Source organism: Ctenocephalides felis, unplaced genomic scaffold (assembly GCF_003426905.1).
Source record: "Ctenocephalides felis isolate EL2017-DRISC unplaced genomic scaffold, ASM342690v1 CF-g0.4_SCAFFOLD_00845, whole genome shotgun sequence".
Classification (NCBI taxonomy): domain Eukaryota; kingdom Metazoa; phylum Arthropoda; class Insecta; order Siphonaptera; family Pulicidae; genus Ctenocephalides; species Ctenocephalides felis.
In genome coordinates, this window is record NW_020536999.1 from 9,716,376 (window position 1) to 9,740,937 (window position 24,562).

The following is a 24,562-nucleotide window of genomic DNA, read 5'->3' on the forward strand; positions in this document are numbered from 1 at the left end:
GTCCCAAGAGATACAGAGAAAAAAGTAAAAAGAAATTCATTTGGCGGTAAAAGATGATATAGATTATAAAAATGAGTACTAATATTGTTAATTTTTTTTTAGGTTCCGTACCAAGATTTTTTCAAAGTTCACTTATACGGTTCGAACAAATATCAAAATTTTCATACTTTTTTTTTCAGAATTTTCAAAAATTTACAAAGTTTTAAAAATCCATATTTTTCATAGGTGTTTTTCTGAAAAATATATACACAGATGAATTCATTCGTTAATGTAAACATTCTTAAGTGTTTTGAGCGTAACACCAATATAATTATCTATTTGAAAATGTTATCAACCATTGATCCACATTTTATGATTTTTAATTTCTCGTAGAGTAAGTTAGTGTAATTGTCAAAAAATCGAAAATGCAAATTTTTGCATATCCACGTTTCAGACGTTTCTGAATATTTTGGCAAAACTCAGAAAAAATGGAGATGTGTTTGTGTGTGTGTGTGCGGATACTATTTTTCGTCGACGATACGGAACAACCGATTTGAATGATTCATATTGATTGTGCTGATTAGTTTTTGGCGAAGGCAGATCTAGTCGTTTTGAAGATACGGGGCAAAAGGTGCCAAATATGGTAATTCCGATTTGAACACGATTTGAATTATTCAAAAAATATTTTTCTTGTAATGGAAATGAAGAATTGATTAAATTTTTGGGAAGGCAGGTCCAGCAGTTTCGGAGTTACAGAATAAAGAATAAAAAAAAATAAGGGATTTTAAAAACGGTTCGATCAAATATCAAAATTTAAATTTTTTTTTCAGCAGAATTTTCAAAAATTTACAAAGTTTTATGCTTTAAATATAGTTTTTTTTGAACTTAAAAAAATGTTTATATTTAGTTTAAAAATGTGTATATGTATGTCATACGTGTTTTTCTTAAAAATATATCCTCCATCTCCTGTTAATGTAAACATTCTTACGTGTTTTGTGGGATAAGATCATCACTGTATATTTTATGAACGATGAAATATATAGTAATTATAATTATCTCTTTGAAAATGTTTAAAGCAATTGTTATTAATCATTGATCAATATTTATTAATAATTTTTTTGCTCGAATATTTAATTCTGGTAAGGGAAGTTGCAGCAATTTGCCTTAAGGCACGATGCCATGCACCATGACACTATTATAAACTTGGTTTGAATTTATTAATTTCATGGCGATCGGATGTATGGTTTATAAATGAACTATTTTAATATATATTAATAAATTACTATAATAGGTTGAAAAAGTAGAATTCTGATAGTAAAATTAAAATAGTCTCATGTATATTATTATTCCTCTCCCAGGTGAAACAAGAGTCCGAACCCGAAGAGTCAACCAAACCCCCGATTACCCCAACGCCGGTAAAAAGGGGCCCAGGGCGTCCTAGAAAAGTAGGCCGCCCAAAAGTCCAAACCCACGCCTGTGAGGTTTGCCAAAAAGAATTCAGCAAAGAATCCAAACTAATTCGCCACATGACAGTACACGATGCCACCAGAAAGCCCTTCGAGTGCGACATTTGCAAAAAACGATTCCTGAGGATAGATTTGTTGACCAGACACATGGTAATCCATACTGCCCGACTAAATTTTACGAATAATATGAAATTTGATCACGATAGCCTGGATGCTAAATCGGACGAAGACTCTGATTATTGTCCTGAAATACTTGAACCCGATTGTGAGATAAATGATGATGATCCTGAAGATTTAAAGCCCTTGGTGGAAATTATTAATGAATCTAAACCTGAGGTTAAAGTTGAGGAGAATAAAAGTGTCAGCACCGACTCGGATAACGACAATAGAGACAACGATAATGATAATGATATTGATGTTGATAATGTAGATGATAATACCAATGACGATAACAATGATGATCAAGGTGATGATAAAAAGTTCTATAGATGCGATAAGTGTCCCCAAACCTTCAGACGCGAAGAAAAGTTAGACATGCATAAACAAAAAGCCCACAGAACAAAACGGAAATACGGCAAACGATTGGAAACAGACTTATCTTGTAAAGTTTGCAAAAAATCATTCAACCGATCAAGCCACTTAAGAAGACACGAAAAAATACACATGGAAGTTAAAGAACACAAATGTACCTTATGTCCCAAAACATTTTCCAGAGGCGAGTTCCTAATAAATCATTTAAACAAACACAGCGGTATAAAACCTTGTGTTTGTCACATTTGCAATAAGAGTTTTGCAAAACAAGGTGTTTTGAATAAGCACATTTTAACGCATAGTGGAGAAAAGACGTTTCTTTGTAATATTTGTGGTAAGAGCTTCAACGCCAGCAGCACCCTAAGACAGCACGTGTTTAGGCATTCTGGATTGAAGCCTTTCGAATGTACTATATGCCATGCTAAGTTTACTGAAAAAGGTATAATTACATTCAATGTTGTCATTATTATTTTAGTTTGCTTTAATAAGATTTCAGATTTAGATTTTAAGTAAAATTTTCAATGATTTATTTCCAAATGAAGTTTTTTCTTTTGCTAAAAATTAATAAATGTGATTTCCAGTTAAATTAATAACATTTTTAAATTAAATTTATTATATTTTAGCTCAGTGGTTTCAAACCTTTTCATACTACGCCCCGTCGATTTTTGAATAAATAATGTTTGCTAACTATTTTATAAAAACTCAACTAACATTACAACTTATTCATCAGGCCACAAATTAATATAAATTATGTCAAAATATACAAAAAAAATCTTCATTCATTTTTCACATCATTTCAATGTTTTTGGTTTAATTTTTTGGAAATAGTATTTTGCAATCAACTGTTGGTTCGCGACCCACAGGTTGGAAACCACGTTTTTATCTGCAAACGCTAGTCGATTTTTTAGGGATTTTTGGACCCTCTTCTCTCTTGGTGATACATTGTGATACTTAAAATTATTCGCCGCGTCTCCAAACATTACGTGTATTTTTAGTTAAGTAAAATTTCTGATTTTTTTGAAAAGTTAGGTAAAAATAAATACACGTGATATCTTTGACTGAACCCCTCCTCCCCCTAAAAGCCTCATATAATTAATAGACCCCCCTTACTTAATGTTTATTAAAAGACGTAACAAAAATTCTAATCAGAAAATAGTCAGTACAATTTTTTATCTATTGCATAACAAAATATTTACAAGTTTGTTTTTTCATCAGTTTGCTCGTCAGTAGAGTACTATACAAGTTTCGTTGTTAATCACTTTCCTTTTCAATAGAATCCTTTTGTCTATTCCAGGGCAAAACAAAATTCAAGTTTCTTTCTTTACTAGTCTGCTCGACAGTAGAGTCTTCTTATTTGTTTTCAAATTGTAATACTTTTCTGGTTTCTTCCAAGAGTCAATTTTTAGTTTGCTCGTCAGTAGAGTCCTTTTAGCTATTACAGGGCATGAAATTTTACAAGTTTCTTTCTTTATCAGTTTGCTCGTTAGTGGAGCCCTTTTATCTTATGCAGAACGTAATATTTTACAAGTATTACAGAATACAATATTTTACAAGTTTCTCCTTCAACCAGTTTGCTCATCAGTAGAGTCCTTTTATCTATTACAGAACGTAATAATTTACAAGTTTCTTTTTCAACTAGTTTATTCGTCAGTAGTCATTTTATTTGTTTCAAATAATAATTGCTAATTTCAAGAGTAAGCAATCAGTTTAAATTATAAATTAATTAATTAAATGATCAACTTTGCTTGTCAGTAGAGTCCCTTTTATCTACAAGACGACGAAATATTTTATGTCAAAAATTCTACTAATATTGCCTCATAAGTAGAGTCCTATTTATTTCAAATTGTAATTCATTCTTGAGTCAAATGCTCAGTTTGCTCATCAGTAGAGTCCATTTACTTACTACAAAACGTAATATTTTATAAGTTTCTCTTTCTACCAGTTTGTTCGTTAGTAGAGTCCTTTTATTTGTTTCAAATTGTAATACTTTAGTTTTTTCAGGAGTCAATTTACAGTTTACTCGTCAGTAGAGTCCTTTTCTAGTTTCTTCAGAAGTAAATTATCAGTTTGTTCGTCGGTAGAGTCCTTTTAACTATTACTAGAGACTTTTTATTTATTTCAAATTGTGAAACTTTGCTAATTTTATCAGGAGACAATGTTCAGTTTCCTCGTCAGTAGAGTCCCTATCTATTACAGAGAGTAATATTCGACTAGTATCTTTTTGCTATCAGTTTCCCAATCAGTAGAGCCCTTTAATTTGTTACAAATTGTAATAATTTGCAAGATTTTTCCATGAGTCAATGGTCAGTTTGTATGTTAGTAGAGTCCTTTTATTTATCACAAGACGTAATTTTTTATTTTGCTATAAGTTCCTCGTCAATAGAGTTATTTTTTTGCTTCAAATGATAATACTTTGCTAGTTTCTTCTATGAGTCAATGATCAGTTTGCTCTCTGTAGAGTCTTTTAATTCATTTTATGACGTAATATTTCACAAGTTTCATCCTTGATCAATTTCCTTGTCAGTAAAGTAGAGTTCTTTTATTTGTTTCAAATTATAGAGTCCCTATCTATTACATAACATAATATTCTGCCAGTTTCTTAGTTTGTTCATCAGTAGTCTTTTCGTTGATTACAAGTAGTAATACATACATACTTTGCTAACCTCTTCTAGAAACCAATTATTAGTTTGCTCGTCAGTAGAGTCCTTTTACCTATTACAGAACGTAATATTTATTAAGTTTTCTTTTTTATCAGTTATAAGTTCCCCTTTTTTATTTGTTTTGAATTTTTTAAAATTGCCAGCCTATGATTAGCTTACTCGTTAATTAGAGACCTTTTATTAGGTTGTCAAATATCTCCCTTCCGCTTTTTTGCTCTTAATTTGCTCGTCAGTAGAGTCTCTTTGACTATTACAGAACAAAATATTCTACAAGTTTCTTCCTCTATTCAATTACAGGCTTGTTCGTCAATAGAGTCGATTATCCATTTACATTTATTTATGTTTCGTTTTCATTATCGTCGTATCAAAAGTCCAAATTTTTTTTTTTAATTACAATCTTTATTACAACTGTTAAATAATTTAACATCTAGTAATAATAATAAATAATAACACAAATTTAAATAAATAAGAGTACAAAGGATAGAATTTACATTAAAATGATATCCGTGTACAAAAAAGGGGAGCCTGCTTTAGAGGCTTTAAAAAATCGTTTTTTTAAAGAATTTTTAGGAAAAAACATAAATATTTAATTGAAACGATACTTCCAAGTTTCATTGTTATATATTTCAACATTCTTCTCAAATTTTTTCATTAAAATATAATAAACAATATGCCGATATCAATTTAACTAAATATTATTCTTATTTTTTCTTCAGGTACTTTGAAAAAGCATATGATCACACACACAGGCGAAAAGGCTCACGTTTGTGACGAATGCGGAAATCGATTCACGACAGGATTCTCTTTAATAAAACACAAAAGAATTCATAGTGGAGAGAGGCCTTATCCTTGTGATTATTGTCCGAAACGATTTATCAGTTTATTCATTCTGCAGAACCATGTTCGAACACATACAGGTAATAATAGAAAATTATATTTAAAAAACCAATATTCTGGTTACTATTATTAACTTCCCGTAGGGCAAGTTATAGTAATCGCAAAAAAATCGAAAATGAAAATTTTTATATATCTTTACGTTTCAGAGGTTTCTGAACATTTTGGCATACCTTAGAAAAAATGGATGTATGTGTGTGTGTGTGTGCGTAGTATGTATGTGTGTGCGGATACAAATATTCGTCGACGATTTCGGGAACACGGATGAAGCAATATGATTAATTTAAAAAACATTCGATCCGTATTGATAAGGAGACGTGCTGATTAGTTTTTGGCGGAGGTAGGTCTAGCCGTTCCGAAGATATGGGGCAAAAAGTGCCAAAAACGGTACCTCAGTTTTTAATAGAACGAGCGTCCGATATTAATAATTCAAAAACATTTTACTTGTATGACAATATGAAGATTTGATCGAATTTTTATAAGGGCAGGTTAGCGGTTTCGGAGATATAACGAAAAAAGTAAAAAAAAAATGCCATTTGGCGGTCAAAAATGTTCATTAGACATATGCACATCAAATTATCAGATATTTATAGAGATTTTAACAATAAGTATAAATTTTGTTTACATTCCTATGGTTCCGTACCAATGTTTACCCGTTAGACAGCGACGCGGCGCTTACGCGCTTTATATTTTGTCTCTAGCATTTAAAGCAGTACGATTGCTTTGAAAAAAGTTCAGATCTTCCAACATATGTCAAAATAAAGAAAACATTTTTTTCAAAAAAAAAATTTAAAAAAAAAATTTAAATAATTTTTTTTTTTCAATTTTTTTTTTTCAAAAAAAAGTAATTTTTTTGTCAAATTTATAGTTTCTCAAAAATCTTTTTTTCGAAGTAATTTTTTTTCAAAAATGTTAATCGTTTTTAAAAGAAATAATAATTTTTGGTACGGGAAGTTCTAGCAATTTGCCTTAAGGCACGATGCCCTAATTGCCTTAAGACAGAATTCCACTTACAGCTAGTTATTATTATTATTTTATTCTTTTAGGTGAAAAACCATTCCAATGTCAGTATTGCACCCGAGCCTTCGCCCAAAAATCGGACATGATAAAACACACAAGAACACATACTGGAGAATCACCTTACGTCTGCACAATTTGTGGACACGCCTTCAAACAACCTTCAGCATTGAAAACACATGGAAAGACTCACGAACGAACATTACATTTGCAGCAAGTTGCTGCTGCTGCAGCAGCCGTACATTGATAAAAAGACACATGAAATTAAAATGATTTATAATTAGTCATTTCGACTTTGCTACAAAACACCACTCAGATAATTGTAAATAATAAGGAAACAATTTAGTTTTTCTTTCAAAATAAATTTATATTGACTTGTGAAATGAATATTTATATTATAAGGAGTCAATGGTTTTTTTAAGAAAGTATTATAATTTTGTAAAGATTAGGTTATTTTTTTTGTTTTTGGTTTATGATGCTTATGATTTACAATTCAAGCTTTTTACATTGCTGTTTACATGGATTATATGTATACTATAATAATAGAATTTTAAATGTAGGCATAAATTTACCAAATATATATGTACTTAGAATCTTGTAATAAAATATATTAATGAATATTGCTTTTATGGCTAGTTGAAAGTGGCATTTAGCCAAGGCAAGTTGCATGAATTTCTCGAAATGTGTAAGAATTGACTTAATCAATCGAAATTGAAATTTAGATGTTTAGATAAAATTTTCAACTGTTTATTTCAAAAATAAAGATATCGATTTATTAACTACAAACATTGCAATTTTGAGTAGAATTTTCTCAAACACATTTAAGAAAATTTCTGTAATTATATTAATTATATTGCACAGATACGCACTTGAATGCCCTAAAATTGTAGCTTACTATTTTAAATTTTAATAAACTGATAATTTTGAATCATCACATCACGAAAGCGAATTTGACACGAATTTTGACTATAATATTTTTTCAAACTTTGAAGAATTTTTACATGAAACTATTTGTCAACATTTTAGTATGTTCTATAAGACTATGATATCAAACGTCAAAAAAAGTTTCATAAAAATAGGCAATTTATTTTCTGCAACAGTTAATTTAAACATAATTGTAATATAAGAAGTTTAAAGTACTCTATTGTACAAACTTAAATAATCCAGGTCGTTTTTCATCTAGTAAGATATTCTTAACAGAAATTTGGACAGATGTTATGATTTCCCTAAGACAGCAGTCGAGAAACTTTTCATTGAATCATTACCCCAGAATATTTTTGTATAAGTTGTATTACCCCATGACAAAAAAACCAAATACAAAAGAAAATCGTCTGATAAGCTCCAGCAATTTGCCTTAAGGCACGATGCCATGCACCACTAGTTATTTTTTATATTACGTAGTAAATATCAATTAGAAATATAAACTTTTTACTCCCATTTCCGTTTTTAGCCCATTTGGTAGAATTCACCCCAGTTCTTTGACTGCAGCCATAAAAAGATATCATTGGCTTCTTGTACAGTAATAAAAATTTGACACATGCAGCATTTGCTTATACAAAATCATTCTTGAATCTATTTAGACATACGTCACACAAATATAGAAATCAGTTTCCTAATTAATCATCTTATAAATTTAAAGATATCAATAAAAGAATGCCCTAAGTTGAGTGAATCATAACAATGCCGATATCAGCACAATAAGTGACTAAATACGAATTTATTCACAAAAGTACAAAAACAACGTTAAAGATGACCTAACTAAATGCCAGAAGACTTTGTGAGAACACTACCAGGCCCAGATTGAAAAAGAAACTTAATATTCTCCGTTAATCTCAAAATCACTGTCAATGGTCAGATGATTTTGTGCGTTTGTAGACTCAAAGTTCTCTTAGAAAACTTTATAGTACAATAAATAAATAAATATATATATATATATATAAATATATATATCCTCTTACCTGTGCCATAAGGAGAATTAAAACATTCTGGTAAAGCGACTAATTTTGCACCATTGCACTTTGCAGTTTCAATCAACTTCAAAGCTCTTTCCACATTACTCTTTTTATCTGCTGTGACATGCAGTTGAACCAAAGCTAATTTGAATTCTACAAAATAAAGTAAGCAAATATAATAAAATCATAGCTTAATTAATTAATTTTATATTTAAATAATTTTTGTATGACTTACTGGCTGCCATTTTCTTTGCTATATTCATTTGAATTGCTTGTGTTTGATAATATAACTTGGAATTTTCTTATCTATGAAAGTAACTGATATAATAATAATAGATTATTTAATAAATAAATAAAACATAAATATAACCTCTAATTTTGAAAGTCATTTGTAACAGCTGTGTTGTGTTGCACAATGAGTTTGATGTGAAGTTGACAAGATGGCAGTAATACAAAAAGACCGGTAAATTCAAATAGTTGTAAAAGAGAAAAATTGGCTTGTTATATAAAGTTTTTATTGATTTCAATTAAACAGATTTATAATACCCGTTAATATGTTATTTTGTACAAACTTGCTCTTAGAAAAGACACGATCTTAAAATTGTTGCACATTATTCCAAACTGCACTGGATTTTTATATTTAAACCACTTTTCGTAGGCCTATAATACTTTACTAAATTTGTTGAGACCGTTTTATATAAAATATCACTAAATAAATAATTAATATAAACGTAGGATATTTATTATAAACTTTAAAATGCAAAACCAATAATAGAAAATTTTAACAAGTAGTTCAGTTAATAACAATATAATAATTAACACATAGTTTTTATAACCACCACTTTTTTGAAATGACATCTCTTATTCTTAATCTTAGACTATCTTATTCGCAAATGTTTCACAATGTGACAATTGAATTGTTCTATTTTACACTACAAATTGTTATTAAAAGTTTGATGTTACAGCACACAATACAATGAATCAATTGTCCCATAATTGTTCATTGTTAATTATTGTTATTTAACTTGTTTTAACTGTTTGTTTCAGAATTGTTTCATAAACATCTGTTCTTCGTTGTTTGTAAACTGGCACCTTGTTTCGAAAATCTTCCACTGTTTTCAAATCTGAAAAAAAACAGAATAATTAATAATAATAATAATATATATAATATATATATATATATATATATATATCTTATACATAAAACATTTGTACAGGTGTATGATTTGATACTTCTTCTAAACGGTTATTCGGATTTTGATAAATATTTTTAGAGTTTGTCAAAGAAAATTTTTGAGATTTAATGAACGATAAAACTCTAGTAATATTGTAGAAATAAACGGCAAAAATTACAAAAAATCACTTATCATTGTCTGACATTGACTGTCATCTGCTAGAAATGTCGATTCATTTGAAATTTGAATTTAGCTGAAATAATGAGCCTAGATAATATTAGAATGTAATATACAAAAAAAATGTTATGTCTACATTATTATTGCCAAAAAGCAGCTGATATCTGCAGGAAATTAAAATAATATAAGATACAGTCAACACTATATATGTTTGGCAGATGTAATTATATAATTCAGTTTAATAAATAACGCAATAAGTCTAAAATTGCATATACCATATTTTTTTAAACTTATGCATGTTGCATTTGTGGTTACTTTACTAAATTATTTAATAATACACAAAAATATTTCTACTTATTAAAAAAATGATTTAGAATTGTTTTCTGTGTCAAAAATTAATTTGTTTGGCATTGGATATGAAATATTTAGCAAGTTGATCTTAGATTGAAGAGTGCACATATGAACTAGATTTTACAAATTAATTCGCCTCAGATTTGAACATAAACAATAATGTTTAGTAAATTATTAGTGAGAAAAATGTACTTTAGAAATTATAATAGCCAAAAAGCTACTAATACATCGTATGAGATTATGAAAATTTTAGACTAAATTATTGAAGCAATTATGTTGTGTGGTAAAATCAAGTGTGATTTTGTTCTTTTACCGCAAATACTATATTTTTTTTGAATTTTTTATACTATTTACGCTAACACCAAAAATGAATCACAAAGGTAGGGCATCAAATAGGATACTAAAAATATAGGAAAGGATATTAAAAAAATTGGAACTTTTGAATTGTAGACGTGGGTACAGGACAATGCCTGTCGGGTCATCTAGTATATATATATATATATAAATATTTATTTTTGAATAGTCTTGAATTTGATGTTGATATATATATATATATATATATATATATATATATATATATATATATATATGTTTAATTTGAGTTTAATATTCGGGCGTAACATCAATAAAAATAGTATGAGAGTTTTTTTAAAAGTTTATTTATTTAAAATCCATACGTTTCGGCTAGCATCTTAGCCATCATTCAGTGTATATATATATATATATATATATATATATATATATATATATATATATTTCCTCTATCCTATTTACCTATATCAGCATGTATAATCTCGTCATCTACCCCCGCACATTTGATAACCCTGCCCCCAAGGGTCGACGACCATGGAGTACCCGTATGCAATGTAAGGGGCTCCTGTGTCCCTTGCAGGAGACACCGCTGCCACGTACACCTGGTTGTCGACTGAACGAGCCCTGTGCAGAAGTCTCCAGTGAAGGGGACCGGTGGTCATGTTGAAGGTTCCAGGGTAAATCAGCATTTGACAACCTGGATAAAGGATAATAAACGATAATAACTAGTGGTGTATGGCATCGTGCCTTAAGGCGAATTGCTGGAACTTCCCGTACCGTAATAAAATATTCGAGAAATTTTAAACGTTTTCAAATATATTATTACAAATACTGTAACTTTCATTATTTTTGCTATCTTGTTATATCTGAGCAAGTCAAATGTAAATCATAAATCCAGAATCATTTATCTCCAGAACATTAACAATCGTCGTCATTTCATTGCGAATTCAATTTCAAAAAAAAAAATAGTAGCCTAATTTACACAAAATTGAAAAATCGCTCCTATATAGTCACAGTCTAACGCATTTGCAAATAATTCAGTGCGACATTTTCACTTATACTGTGCTTAGCTTGGCGGCATTTTAACATTTTTCAATAGTTTTCACAAAATTGGAAAAGTGCTCAAGTATATTCACAGTCTAAACGCACTTGGGTAAACATTTGTACCAGAGTGGCGCTTAGACAGTGCTTAGGCTGGGTAATTTTTTGAATTTTTAATCCAAAATTGCAAAAATATTTTATGGAAAATAAGAAAAGATGTAATAATTTTTTATCCTCAAAAGCAATTGTTTTGTCAATACAAGCAGAAAGTTTTTTAGATCATTCAAATCGGACGCTTAGTTCACTCAAAAACTGCCATTTTTTGCACATTTAGCTTTGTATCTTCGAAATGGCGGGACCTGTCTTTGCCAAAAACTAATCACCTCTTCTCTCAATCATTGCAAATTGAATGTTTTTTAGATCATTCAAATCCGATACTCCGTTCTCTCAAAAACTCAATTTGTATTTTCTGCACTATTTGCTCCGTATCTCCGTAACGGTTGGACCTGCCTTTGCCAAAAACTAATCAGCACATCTCCCTATTAATAGGAATCGAAAGTTTTTTAAATCATTCAAATCGGTTGATCCGTGCGCCCGAAAACGTGGACCAAAAAATGCGGACATACAAAACACACACACACACATCGGTTTTTTCTGAGGTATGGCAAAATGTTCAGAAACCTTCAAAACGTCGAGAAATGCAAAAATTTTCATTTCTGATTTTTGGTCCATTATACCTTTTAGGTTATTATACCTAAATCTCTATAAAGTTGAGCCATTTCAGCAAATCTGACATCAAAACAAATGCCAATTCCGATTTTACAAATTCCATCCACATCAAACGTCGTCAAAGTCTGTCCTGCTGATAAAATCGATGATTCCTTGACTGGTATCTGTCCTGGAATGTCGATATCATATAGATGTAACTGTGAAAAATAAAACAAGGATCAAAGACATCATCAAAAAAAAGTTTCGAAAAAAATCTGTGAGATAGATTAAGAAAAAATTTGTATGCATCATTTACTATTGATATTTCTATTTCTATTTACTTTGCGGTGTGTAGCAATAAGTTCTCCTTTGGGCGACCAAACTGTGCAAGAATTGTACAATTTATTATCAGCTCCCAATTCTGGTATAGTTCCTGCCACCAAATAAATTTCACTTTCACGAGCAATGCTGCTTAGACTTTGGCTAGTCTGGCCTTCTGGAATACGTTCTGCATACTGGGAAAAATGACCTATGAAAGGAATATATACTAATAAATAATTCCATCAGAAAATTATCATTTTTTATCCCAGATTAGACCAATAAGTCTTTTATCTTACTTGGATCGTATGGGCAGCTGAAGCACTCAGGAAGAGCAGCGACCCTGGCGCCTCTTTTTCTTGCGATGCGAACTGCCTGAGCAGCTGCATTGACGTTGGTTCGTTTGTCCTGGACTGTTTTTGCCTGGACTAGGGCCAACCTGAAACCTGAAAATTACACTTAGTAATAAGTTGAAGAGAAATAGTATGAACGAATGAGGAAATGAGTTTCTAGAAGTATTTATTTGAGCCTCTGGGAGCAAGGAAATTCGAAAACATCCATATTGAGGACCACCCTAAAGTACATAATAAGGGTCTAAAGAATCAGCTAATTTATAAGCCACATTTTTCAAATCGTTTACAAACTATTATAGTTAATAATGTTAGCAATTTTGAATATTTGCGCCAAAGCGTATCTAAAAGTTATCTACTCTATGGTTAATTGTAACTAACTTCAGATAGACGCCATGTTTGTTTTTAATTGGCACGTTTTGAAAATAAAGAAATTCTCGTTCTTACTTTCCCAAACTTCGAGAAGAAAACACTTAATTTAAATGTAAAGATGCATCTAACAATAATAATAAATGATACAGCCAATAGGTCAATATTTAATAAATAAAAACTATTTTACAACTTACCAGTTTTAGGTATCATCTTGATGGCTGCCAAATTTTTCAATAAAGACTCCTTTATCAGTTTATTTGGTATAATTTGTTAAGACCAAATTTTGGTCAATTGGCATTCCACTTGCAAACTCCTTTATCATTTTATCACTTTAAGAAATTTAACCGATATCATTTAGGAGATAAATCTCCTAGGAATTTATTTTGAATTTTGACAGAACATTTTGAAAACGCATTGTGCAAAACAATGGAACGATATGGTCAAATAATAATAAAATTAATAATATTATTAAAATCCTTATACATTTATCGATACATTTATTACAATATATTATTATATATACATAAATATGTTACAGAACACATTTTTTTATGCTCCTTTCCTTAGACATAGATTTTTGGATAGATAAAACTATTTTTTAGATAGTTTATATATTTATAAATTAATTGCTCATTTTGAAGATTGTCATACATTTAATAAGAACAGCGAAAGGTTTTTACACATTTAGGGGTTCCTAACAGTTACAGTAATAATAGATCAATAAAAAACCACAATTTGCCAACAAGGTCTTAAATTGTGGTAAATTTACCAGAAAATGTTGCAAATATATCCATTAAAATTATTTATAAGCTAAAAGACAATAATTCATTTTAAACTGGAGTTTACACTTTTTATGCAATGTGATTTTCAAATAATTTAAATAAATCATTTACAATTTTGATTAAATTATACAAGTTGGTCCCAAAACTTATTGAAGACAAAAATATAGCAATTACAATTTTGAAACTGATTTTTCGGTTACATTTATAAATAATACTCGAATAATTTTATACTTGGTATTTTATCATCTATATACATCTCTTCTAACATTTATCAAACATCATATTATTAGTTATTTTACAACGAATGAAACATATACAATCACTTTTTTATGAACTTTAAAGCTACCCTGGTTAAATCACATATTGGGAGAAAAAAGTTCCAGAAAGAAATTAAAAAGAATAATGGATAAAAGTTTGATAAACTATAATGGATAGAGAAAACATTTTAGGTTTATTAAAAAAAAATAAAGTGTATGCGAAACCGTATAAAGTATCTTTATCTGAGGTTATGTTTTATTTAACCGTCAAAAATATTTTTTTATGCCAGAAAGACTTTTGTAAAACTGTATTTACCTTAAAATGTGTACCAGAATTCCTAATTTAATTTCAGAACTTCTTCAAAACTCTTGTTTTCCACTTTTTTAACAAATTATATCAAAATTATCAACAGCACCTTGATTACATTCCTAAACACTTATTTTTGGATTTAATCCCAATTTAATTATAGTTGGTAATTATATTTATCACTCTTAACAATAATATCTCATTAAACACATATTTGTAACCTTAATTAAATATAAAATGCTCTTAATTGTGTATTAAAATTTTATTTAAAAGAAAACTTAATTTAAGTTTGACAGTTAAGGATCGCAACCAACTTCAGATTAAATTGGGTGAAAACTAAATAAAATTATTTAAAGTTTTGAATTACAAAATTAGTTTATTTTTATTTAATTAAATTATTTGTGCTCATTAAGTTATTTTTTTATACTTATATTTGTTTTATTTGAAAAAAAAATTATTGTGGTTCAAAAATGCAGCCTTTATCGTGGCAGCAACTTAAGGTATTTTAAATAATTATTATTTAAATTTAATCAATTTAATTTAATTTTGAACACATTAAGTATATATAACTTGAATTCATCTTTAATTACATATAAAACGCTTATAATTATGAAATATTATGATATTTTATTCAAAAAACTTAAAAAGTTTGACATTCCGAAGGCGGCCATCTTTGAAATATATTGGATGAAAATACTAAATTAAATTAATTATTTAATATTTTTGGTGGAAAAACTACAGTAATTACTGTATTTGTAAATACTTACTTATAATAATAATACTTAGTTCGCTTTAATTTATAAAAAATCAATTTTTATAAAAATCAAGTCTTAATTATTATTGTAGTGTTGCCAATAAACAAATGTTTGACGTCTTAACGTATTTTAAATAACTTAATAATTAAATTTGAAATTTAAAATTATTAGGATATATTCCTGCTGGTTTGTTTAAATCTAAAATGCTTTTTAAATATAACTAAATGAAGTTTAATTGAAGAGCTGTTAAATTCTTATTATTAAAAAAGAAACTAATTTAACTTTGACAGTTTGACAGTTTAAAAACATCTAACTTCATATTATTTTTTTTTAAATCTAAATTAAATGTTAAAAAAGTTATTCATCTTTATTGTGTGATGTTATTTGAGTTTGGTAAGATATATTTTAAACTTAAATGTCTTATTAATTGTTTGTGCACAATTTCAAAAAAATATTTTTCTCAAACCTAACCTATATTGTTCCAACTTTTAAATCAAACTTTTTATGTCGTTGATGCCAAAAAAACCTTTGACGTCCACTCATTCTCAATCAATATATAATTTAAATTAAAGCAATTATTTTAATATTAAAACTATAATTAAAATCATGACGCCCAACGCCCTTCATGTATCATGTCCAGGGCATTGGATAATGCGGTTTAAAAGTGTTTGAACAAAAAATACTTCATCAATCAGTTTCCAAACTACCTCATCTTTCAACCTATCCTCTTAACTCTATTATCATTTTTTTTATTTCTGCGCAGAACCATTATTTCCCTTGTTCCCTTGCTGAGAAGTAGTAGAAGATGCAGGAGGTGCAGAGTTGTTCCTGATTTTGAAGAAGGCCCTTTTGTTGATGGCCGTGTGTGTGCAGTTGCAAATGTTCTCGAACCAGCGAACGACCACTCCTCGGGCTCTGGTGACCACTCGTTGGGCCACTTTGGATTCACTTTGACGACGACCTGGAGAAAAAGGAAGAGTAATATATATCAGAAATTATATATTTATATATAATATGGTAATTAAGGTCCATAATATGGACATTTTCGAATTCCCTTGTTCCCAAGAGCTGAAATGGTTCCAAAATGATAAAAAACAATTCTCTCAAAGTTGAGCTCTTAATATTGTCTTTTAGATAGTGCGCAATTCAATCAAAGTTTTGTGTGGAAATAGCATGAAAGAAATTTCAGCTAGTGGTGTATGGCGTCGTGCCTTAAGGCAAATTGCTGGAACTTCCCGTACCGTAACGAAATATTCGGTAAATTTTAAACGTTTTCAAATATATTATCACAAATACTAACTCAGTATTTATTTCATTATTTTCAGTAACTTTCATTATTTTTGCTATCTCGTTATATTTGAGCAAATCAAATGTAAATCATAAATCAAATCAAATCTCCAGAACATTAACAATCGTCATTTCATTTCGAATTCAATTTTAAAAAAATAGCCTAATTTACACAAAATTGAAAAATTGCTCAATTGCATAATTGCCTAGATTGCAATATAATTTATATAGGAGAAACATGTCAGAATTTTATGAAAATATACAACACAAAAAAGATTTAAAGAATCCTAAAAAATTTAAAACTATGCGTACAGATAGATTATAAATAGAGATTTAAGCCTTCTTATAACATTTAGTCTAGTAGTTTGCAGTTATTGCTGTATTAAATATAAAAACCTGTTTAGTTTTTTTACTGGTAAAATATTTAATACAATGTTTTCGATGCCTCTGTTCATACGCACGTACACATATAAACTTTATACAAATTGAAATGATTTTCATAATTGAAATTTCCGGATGTACTTTGCTTTATATAATATATAAGCTGTCGTTTGCATTTGTGTTTTGATTATACAACGCTGTTTTACAATTCTGAAGGTTTTTTATTTTAAAAACAAATCTGTCATTTACAAAATGTTTCTGTTTTCCACGTTTTTCCTTCCGTTTCCGGTCACGTACAGAGTGACGACCTGTTACGTAATAACACATATTTCAAATATGATATTTGTGTTACAATTCAGTAATTTTTATCTAATTAATTAATTAATTATGAGAGTATAGAAGCATTATCAAACAAATTTTGAAAGGCTTCCTAGAAACTTTGGGGGCGTCCAAGGAGGAGGGGTTTGACAAAAAATCAAGAAATATCACGTAGGGGAGGGGGGGTGTCTAGTAATATACCACGTGCTTTTATTTTTTACCTCAATTTAAAAAAAATCTACAATTTTTCAACAAATTAATTAAATGATATAAACATAAAAACGTGCAAGCTGTAAAGGGAGCATCCATTAATCACATGAGCGATTTCTAAAGATTTTTTGACACTCTTTCCCCCACACAACATTACGTGTATTTTTAATTCCTAGAAAAAATGTAAATTTTTTTTCTAAAAATATAAATACACGTGACTACTTTATGGTCAAAATTTATACACAACAAAATTTTGTTTTGTCTCCAGTATCATAATTACAAGCAGATAAGCGTAATATACAACAAATAATGATTAATATATAAATGAATTATATAATACTTAAATTTTAATTTAGTTTAGATAGTTTTTAGAAATAAAAATAAAAGAATCCTTCGAGCCGGATTTGAACCAGCGACCTATGGATTTCGGCATTTGTTTACACTCTACAGTCCACCGCTCTACCAACTGAGCTATCGAAGGTTGTTTGAATAGACCCCAAAAAACGATACGTTTTGGAAATAATTAACACGTGCACTGAGGGTTAAAATATTATTTTAAGAAAAAATTATTTATAATAATTAAATTTAATTTATACAAAATCAGAGCGTGCGTTAAACAAAATTTATAAAATAATTTATATGCAATATTTTTTTACAATGACTTAAGTTTTTTCTTCAAGTTTATTAGTAAAATAGACATGCTGAGAATAAGATATGTAACTAGATGTAAGTAGCATTTGGCCTTAAGGCAAGTTGCACAAATTTTTGATATGTGTAAATAATGAACTTAACCAATAAGAATTAGATATTCCCAACTACCATAATAGTTTTTTTAATGGAGCAATTCAACTTTTCTCCTCTATCGAACATAAATTACATCTCTCTCTCAATTTACTACAAGTGCTCGAATCTTTTTAAAGGAATGAAAATTCTTCGAAAGTCAGAAGATGGAAAAGATTTATACAAGTTATATAATAAATTCAACTCTTGATATAAAATTATTCTTTTTCATAAAATAAGATTTCATTAAGTCTACAAAGCTACGGAAGAAAAGATTCATGAGAGTTGGAGAAAATGTAATTTAAATATGAATTAAAATCTTTGGAAAGAAAAGTAGGAACGTGATTTAGGAATAATTAAAAATTTTATTTTAAACATTGAGGAATGGTTCCAAAATCCTTATTTGCATAGATAAATATATGAATGTATATTTATATAAAATTAGGCTGGTGAATTTTATAGCAAATTGTTCAAAAACAAAGCATGCGAAAACGTCCAATATATTCTACATACTGAATTAAATTGTTTTTAAAATTAATTTTAAATTTTTTAACTTCCCGTAGTGTAAGTTATAGTAATGGGCCGAAAAACGAAAATGAAATTTTTTGCATATCTTCACGTTTCAGAAGTTTCTGAACATTTTGGCATACCTCAGAAAAAATGAATGTGTGTATGTTTTGTATGTATGTATGGAGACAATTTTTCGTCCACGTTTTCGGGCGCACGGATCAACCGAGTTGAATGGTTCAAAAAAACATTCGATTCCTAATAATAGAGAGATGTGCTGATTAGTTTTTGGCAAAGACAGGTCCAGCCATTTCGGAGATACTGAGCTAAATGTGCAAAAAATAACAGTTTTTGAGAGAATTAAGTGTCCGATTGGAATGATCCAAAAATCTTTCTTAAGTAGAACTTCTTAGCGTCAGACACATATGACTGACATCGCAATTAACGTGTTAAAAAGATATAATTCATTTTCACATACTTTTATTAAATTACACTAAATCTGCATAAATCAATAAAAATTTAATTTCTGGCTTACCTTGTACACCGATTTTTGTTGAATCCTGAAAGTAAAAGAAAAAATTAAATCAATATTTATAAATACTAGAATATCAATATTAAAATAATTTTATTTTTCTCTCAATAAATTATTGATATTTTCTGGGTCTTCTTCGTGAACTATCAAAAATAATTTTCTTTGAGGAAATAATTATAAAAGCAACAAATTAAATAGACACAAAAATTTTACATGCTTCTCACAAACTTTTATTTTATAAATTTATCAAGGCAGAAAGAAAATTACAAATAACTCACAAAAACATGAAAAAAAAGAGAAGAGTAAGAACGACACAGTTTAAAAAAATGTTGGTCTTTATATGTACTCATTCATTTTTATAACTAATTCTTCGTTACATCGAATAGCTTTTAAATTTTCGAAATCGGTTCAAAAGTAAAAAATCGGCTCACACATACTTTTTCCACATTTAGTCTCAAACGATTCAGAATGACTTGAAACGTCGAGAAACCATAAAATTAGCGAACCCAATTATCTACCCAAAACATAAACTTCTCCTTCGGTAAGTTAACAATTATTATTGGGTCACAAAATTTAATCGCGCCTATAAATTATCATTATCATTCCAATAGCAATTTGTGAAATTAATTATCAGTCATAAAGAGATACGAGGCAGTTCGCATATGGCAACACCATTTGTAATGGAAATTTAGATTACTAATTAACAGTTAATAGTCTTCACTACAATTTTAGTGGCACAATGGTGTACGTGTGGGAACTATTAAATTTATATCGGAACAATGAGTAATAGACAGTTTGTAATTAATTTATACGTTGTCATCGGATGGAATTCAATTCGATAATTGGTAATAAAATAGTTAGGAAAGATACATTACGTTTATCAATCATTATATTAGAGATGACTATAATTATATTATATTTACCTGTTTAGTTTGCAGCGCCCTTTTTCCTGCTTCGACCTCCGCCTGGCGGATGACACCATCAACGAATTTGGTGGCCTCAGCCAATTTGTCAGGGTCGGACTTAAATTCAAAAATTTTTTCTTCTAAAGTCAGGGCAGACGTCGATTGGCCCTCGTCCAGGCTTAATTTTAAACCACCAGGCTTCATTTTTAGAGAAAGAGTAATTGTCCCAGATTTTATAAGACACTTGTAATAAAAGTCACAGAGTTTTTAAGTTTTTAAGCACAAATATATATATTGAAATCACTTGTTTTTACATTGTTGCTTGAGAATATGTACTACAAGGAAAAAAACATTTTGTTGATAAAAAATATACTCGTGTACTGAGTTCCGTACTAAGACCGTTGCCAATAGCCAGGCACCGAACGCAGCAGGTGCGTTCGCCTTCCTTGCACTTTGGAGTAGTGTTTTCAGTAAAATAAAATGTTTAAGTTAAAATTTTTGTATAAACAGAAATAATTTAATTTTCGCGTAACATATCCAGAAATGGTTTTATTTAATTTTAATCTAATAAAAAAGTTTAGCACAAAGTTTGCACTGAATGTGTAAAGACGTGTAACTTCTATTATGTTTACCAATCCAATTTATTCACCTGTTTTTTCTTATTTTTATTTTGTAAACATGCAAAATCTCAATTCGAAGCCGATAAGAACTCAGTTCTGTGGCCTATAAATAAATTGGCTTACATCACGCAAACGTTTTCAACTTTTCCACAAATGTTTCTTGTTTATTTTACGACAATTTAATCGCGAAACATAAAACAAATATGTTAATCGCCAGAGGACGCCAGATAAGGAAATTTTATATACGGGAACATGAGACATGAATTTATGTTACCTGGAAAATTATTAATATTGTGTATATAAAAATAACAAACCACTTTATATAACTAGTAGAAAGTGGCCTTTAGCCTTAAGGCGAGTTGTATGAAGTTCCCGATTTGTGTAATTGGTAAAGACCATGATATATGTCGCCAAAAAAAGTTCCATAAAAATCGAACTGTTTTTAATTTTTTATAATCGATTCGGTAGTATGAGCCTAAATATGGTCGAAAAGTTTAACACTTTTTTTCAAATTACAAAGAAACGGCATAACAGATCTTGTCACAAACCTGACAAACGATAGTCCTCATTGAGATACATCAAATGGCTTTTAAATTTCTGAAATCGATTCAGGCGTTTTTGAGAAAACGTCGATGAAAGGTAATTTTGACAAATGCCGAAAAAAAGACACTAATTTTTGAAGAAATTTTAAAATTAAACGAATTGTCGTAATATTTCAGTAAGGGCCGTAATATTTCAGTATGATCCATAAGACTATGGTATTCAGAGTCAAAAAAAATCATAAAAATCTTCGAAAAAATATTTTTTAACACTTTATTATAAGAAGACGGCCCGGTTGATTTTTACCAAAAAATTAATCAGGTCGATTCCTAACTAATGTCTTTCGAACGGTTTTTAAATTTTCAAAATCGGTTCAGAATTTTGCACTTTTCTGCCATTTATAAAGAAACGGCTTGGCTGATCGTCGCGCAAAATTGCTAAACGCTAGTCCTCATCAAGACACATCGAATGGCTTTTAAATTTTGAAATCGATCCATCCGTTTTTGAAAAAACCTCGATTTACGGCAAAAATCTGTTCACACACACGTACAAACACACACACACATTTTTCAAATTCGGTCTCATTCGATTCAGAATGGCTTGAAACGTCGAGAAAAACATAGCATTAGCAAATAGGATTGTTTTACGGAAACAAATTTCTTTTTCGGGAAATTAATAAATGACGTATACTTAAAAATTATCTGAAGATATTGTAAACTAAATAACAGTGCTCAGAACCAAAAAAAATTATAAAGAAAATCAAAAGTTTGACAACAGTGCCTTATACCTCATAATAGCGATGTCGCCCTAATAAGGCGATGGCTTATTACACATCATTTGCTCTCTACTTTAAAATAGTAACGTTAACAAAAACCACACTTTAGTTGTTGATGAGATATTGGCTGAACTTATATATATATATATATATATACATATCCTTTCTTCCCTTATTTCGCAATTTGCAACCCCATATCTAGCCAAGTGCTTTAGGAAATACCCAATATGGGTCCTGGAATAACATTTTCCGGACATTAATAATTTTATTCAATAAGTATATACGATGAGACAGGGTATTCGCCCTCGTACTTAACCCGTCGCTTTGTGGGATGAAGATTATTCCCTAAGGGCTAGGGCTTTTGAAGATTCTGAATAATAACGAGCTCAACTATGTATTAAAGTTCCGAGGATAAATGATGGAATAGTTTATGAAGATAGTTTATAGTGTTTAAAGATCTACATTTTGATGACTGCATTATATCCCCAAGACGAGAATAAATTCTTCATTAAAAACAAACTTCAATTATTTTTCTGTTAGAATTTTTGCGGTTGGTGAACGTGTAACGAAGCTAACTTCAGGCGGTCGTGGCGTGCTAGGCAAACATGTAAAGTGCTGAACACCCGCGAATATATATGCATTTCATTAATAATGGGTTCTCGGTTCTCGTGCACGATTCCCTCTGTTTACTGCTCAATTAAAAATAGTTTTTACGGTCGTAGACCACGAGGGAATAATACTCTAGCCACTATTTCTAGTCGTAGGTCACGTAGGGATAATCTGAACAAATAATCAGAACAGTTAAAATAAATAATTAGAGAGAGAAAATAAACTCTTATTTCACTTTACTATACTCGATGGAAAATTAAGAAAATGAGTTTATAATTTAAATAGACAAAATAATAAAAATTGATCACAACCGAAAAGTGGGTCTCATATTGACCAAAGCTTTAGGTTGGACTTAAAACCACATAATTTTTAAACTACGTGAGTTTTTTTTTTTTTTTTTTTTTTTTTTTTTGTTACAATTTATTTTTGTTAAACAAGACTTTAATGTCTTATTTACAAATTGATATGAGCAAAAAAAAAATACAAAAAAAACAAAATGCAATACATTGAATATAAAATGAAAAAAGTTAAAATAAAAATTAAATTAAAACAGTAATACAAAATAATAACATAAATGAACGATGACGTGATGATGTATGCCGCGTACTACGTCAGGACGCGTGCAGACATTGGGCTAGGTGTTTGGCAGATCGGAAGGCCATTTCTTGCTCAATCTTCTTATCGTTCTCTGAATCGCTTGAATTGTAGGATTTGTATGCTGGATTAATTTGTTTTGAAAAGAACTTCTAATCTTGATCATTCGTTGACTGTTGAGATTTTCAAATCCTTATGTAGGCAAAAATCGAAATATACCAGGCGCATTAGTAAGGATACGCAGAATTTTATTCTGGCACCTTTGAATGATGTTTATGTTAGATTTGCATGAGCAACCCCATAGTTCGATTCCATAAGTCCAAATGGGCACTATGATAGTTTTATACAAAAGTACCTTGTTATCGAGAGAGATTTCAGATTTCCTCCCAAAAGCCAGTAAAAATCTTTTATTTTCAGTTGGATTTGTTTCTTTTTATATTCAATGTGCGTTCTCCATGTCAATTTCGAATCAATGTGCATGCCTAAATATTTAACAGAATTGCAAAGTGGAATTATTGAATTGTTCATGATGATAGGTGGACTGTTGTGATGTTTAGAGAAACAATTATGTGCTGAGATTTTTCGATATTGATTTTGATATTCCAATCTAAAAAACCATTTTTCGAGACTAGATAAATAATTTTGTAACTGACAAGTTGCTGTTCTAATATCGGAATTGCATGAAATAATTGCTATGTCATCGGCGTAAGTGCATATGGTTAAAAGATCATCTGTGGGCATATCGTTTGTGAAAAGAAGATAAAGTACAGGCTTAGCACACTGCCCTGTGTACCCCGCATTCTATATTTCTGATGCTCGAAGTCACATCTTTAATTTTGATTCTAAATTTTCTATTAAGCAATATGAGCTTAAGATATTGAAGTAGTTTGGAAAAGTTGTTTTGATTTTATATAGGAGTCCTGAGTGCCAAACCTTATCAAAAGCCTGACTAACATCTAAGAATACGGCTACGCTGTGTTCCTTTCTATTCATGGCTTCAAGAATACGAGACACCGTTCTGTTGCTTGTTGAATTGTAGAGTGATTTTTCTGAAGCCAAACTGATGGTGAGGAATCCAACTATCATTCGGATGATCTCTA

General features: G+C 29.6%; 3 protein-coding genes, 1 non-coding gene and 1 pseudogene across 4 annotated transcripts; 1 reads left to right on the forward strand and 4 right to left on the reverse strand.

The window, feature by feature from the left end:
- The first annotated feature begins 1,395 nt into the window (after nt 1–1,395).
- LOC113363795 (zinc finger protein 501-like) lies at nt 1,396–6,851 on the forward strand. Its single transcript, XM_026606277.1, has 3 exons — nt 1,396–2,415; nt 5,353–5,553; nt 6,577–6,851. The coding sequence occupies exons 1-3, from the start codon at nt 1,506–1,508 to the stop codon at nt 6,792–6,794; spliced, it is 1,329 nt and encodes a 442-aa protein (XP_026462062.1). The 5' UTR covers nt 1,396–1,505; the 3' UTR covers nt 6,795–6,851.
- Nucleotides 6,852–8,205: 1,354 nt separating this feature from the next.
- LOC113377544 (omega-amidase NIT2-A-like) lies at nt 8,206–8,869 on the reverse strand. The gene is made up of 3 exons (XM_026617898.1): nt 8,735–8,869; nt 8,506–8,652; nt 8,206–8,252 (listed from the first exon to the last, which is right to left on the reverse strand). The coding sequence occupies exons 1-3, from the start codon at nt 8,760–8,762 to the stop codon at nt 8,206–8,208; spliced, it is 222 nt and encodes a 73-aa protein (XP_026473683.1). The 5' UTR covers nt 8,763–8,869.
- Nucleotides 8,870–9,519: 650 nt separating this feature from the next.
- On the reverse strand, nt 9,520–13,513 carry LOC113377549 (annotated as a pseudogene).
- A 2,604-nt stretch (nt 13,514–16,117) lies between these two features.
- Nucleotides 16,118–20,493, reverse strand: LOC113363822. Its single transcript, XM_026606304.1, has 3 exons — nt 20,343–20,493; nt 19,423–19,447; nt 16,118–16,365 (listed from the first exon to the last, which is right to left on the reverse strand). Exons 1-3 carry the CDS (start codon nt 20,399–20,401, stop codon nt 16,120–16,122), a joined length of 330 nt encoding a protein of 109 aa, XP_026462089.1. The 5' UTR covers nt 20,402–20,493; the 3' UTR covers nt 16,118–16,119.
- Nucleotides 17,990–18,081, reverse strand: Trnay-gua. The gene is given in 2 exon segments: nt 17,990–18,025; nt 18,045–18,081. It is a non-coding gene; the product is annotated as a tRNA-Tyr (tRNA).
- Nucleotides 20,494–24,562: the final 4,069 nt, after the last annotated feature.

Coding starts and splice junctions, on each gene's coding strand:
- LOC113363822 (XM_026606304.1), bottom strand. CDS start 20,401: ATGGTGTCATCCGCCAGGCGGAGGTCGAAGCAGGAAAAAGGGCGCTGC. Junction 19,448..20,342: donor GGGCGCTGCAAACTAAACAG/GTAAATATAATA, acceptor TTTTACTTTCAG/GATTCAACAAAAATCGGTGT. Junction 16,366..19,422: donor AACAAAAATCGGTGTACAAG/GTAAGCCAGAAA, acceptor CTTTTTCTCCAG/GTCGTCGTCAAAGTGAATCC.
- LOC113377544 (XM_026617898.1), bottom strand. CDS start 8,762: ATGAATATAGCAAAGAAAATGGCAGCCA. Junction 8,653..8,734: donor AGCAAAGAAAATGGCAGCCA/GTAAGTCATACA, acceptor TTTATTTTGTAG/AATTCAAATTAGCTTTGGTT. Junction 8,253..8,505: donor TAATTCTCCTTATGGCACAG/GTAAGAGGATAT, acceptor ATTCGTATTTAG/TCACTTATTGTGCTGATATC.
- LOC113363795 (XM_026606277.1), top strand. CDS start 1,506: ATGACAGTACACGATGCCACCAGAAAGCCCTTCGAGTGCGACATTTGC. Junction 2,416..5,352: donor TGCTAAGTTTACTGAAAAAG/GTATAATTACAT, acceptor TTTTTTCTTCAG/GTACTTTGAAAAAGCATATG. Junction 5,554..6,576: donor CCATGTTCGAACACATACAG/GTAATAATAGAA, acceptor TTATTCTTTTAG/GTGAAAAACCATTCCAATGT.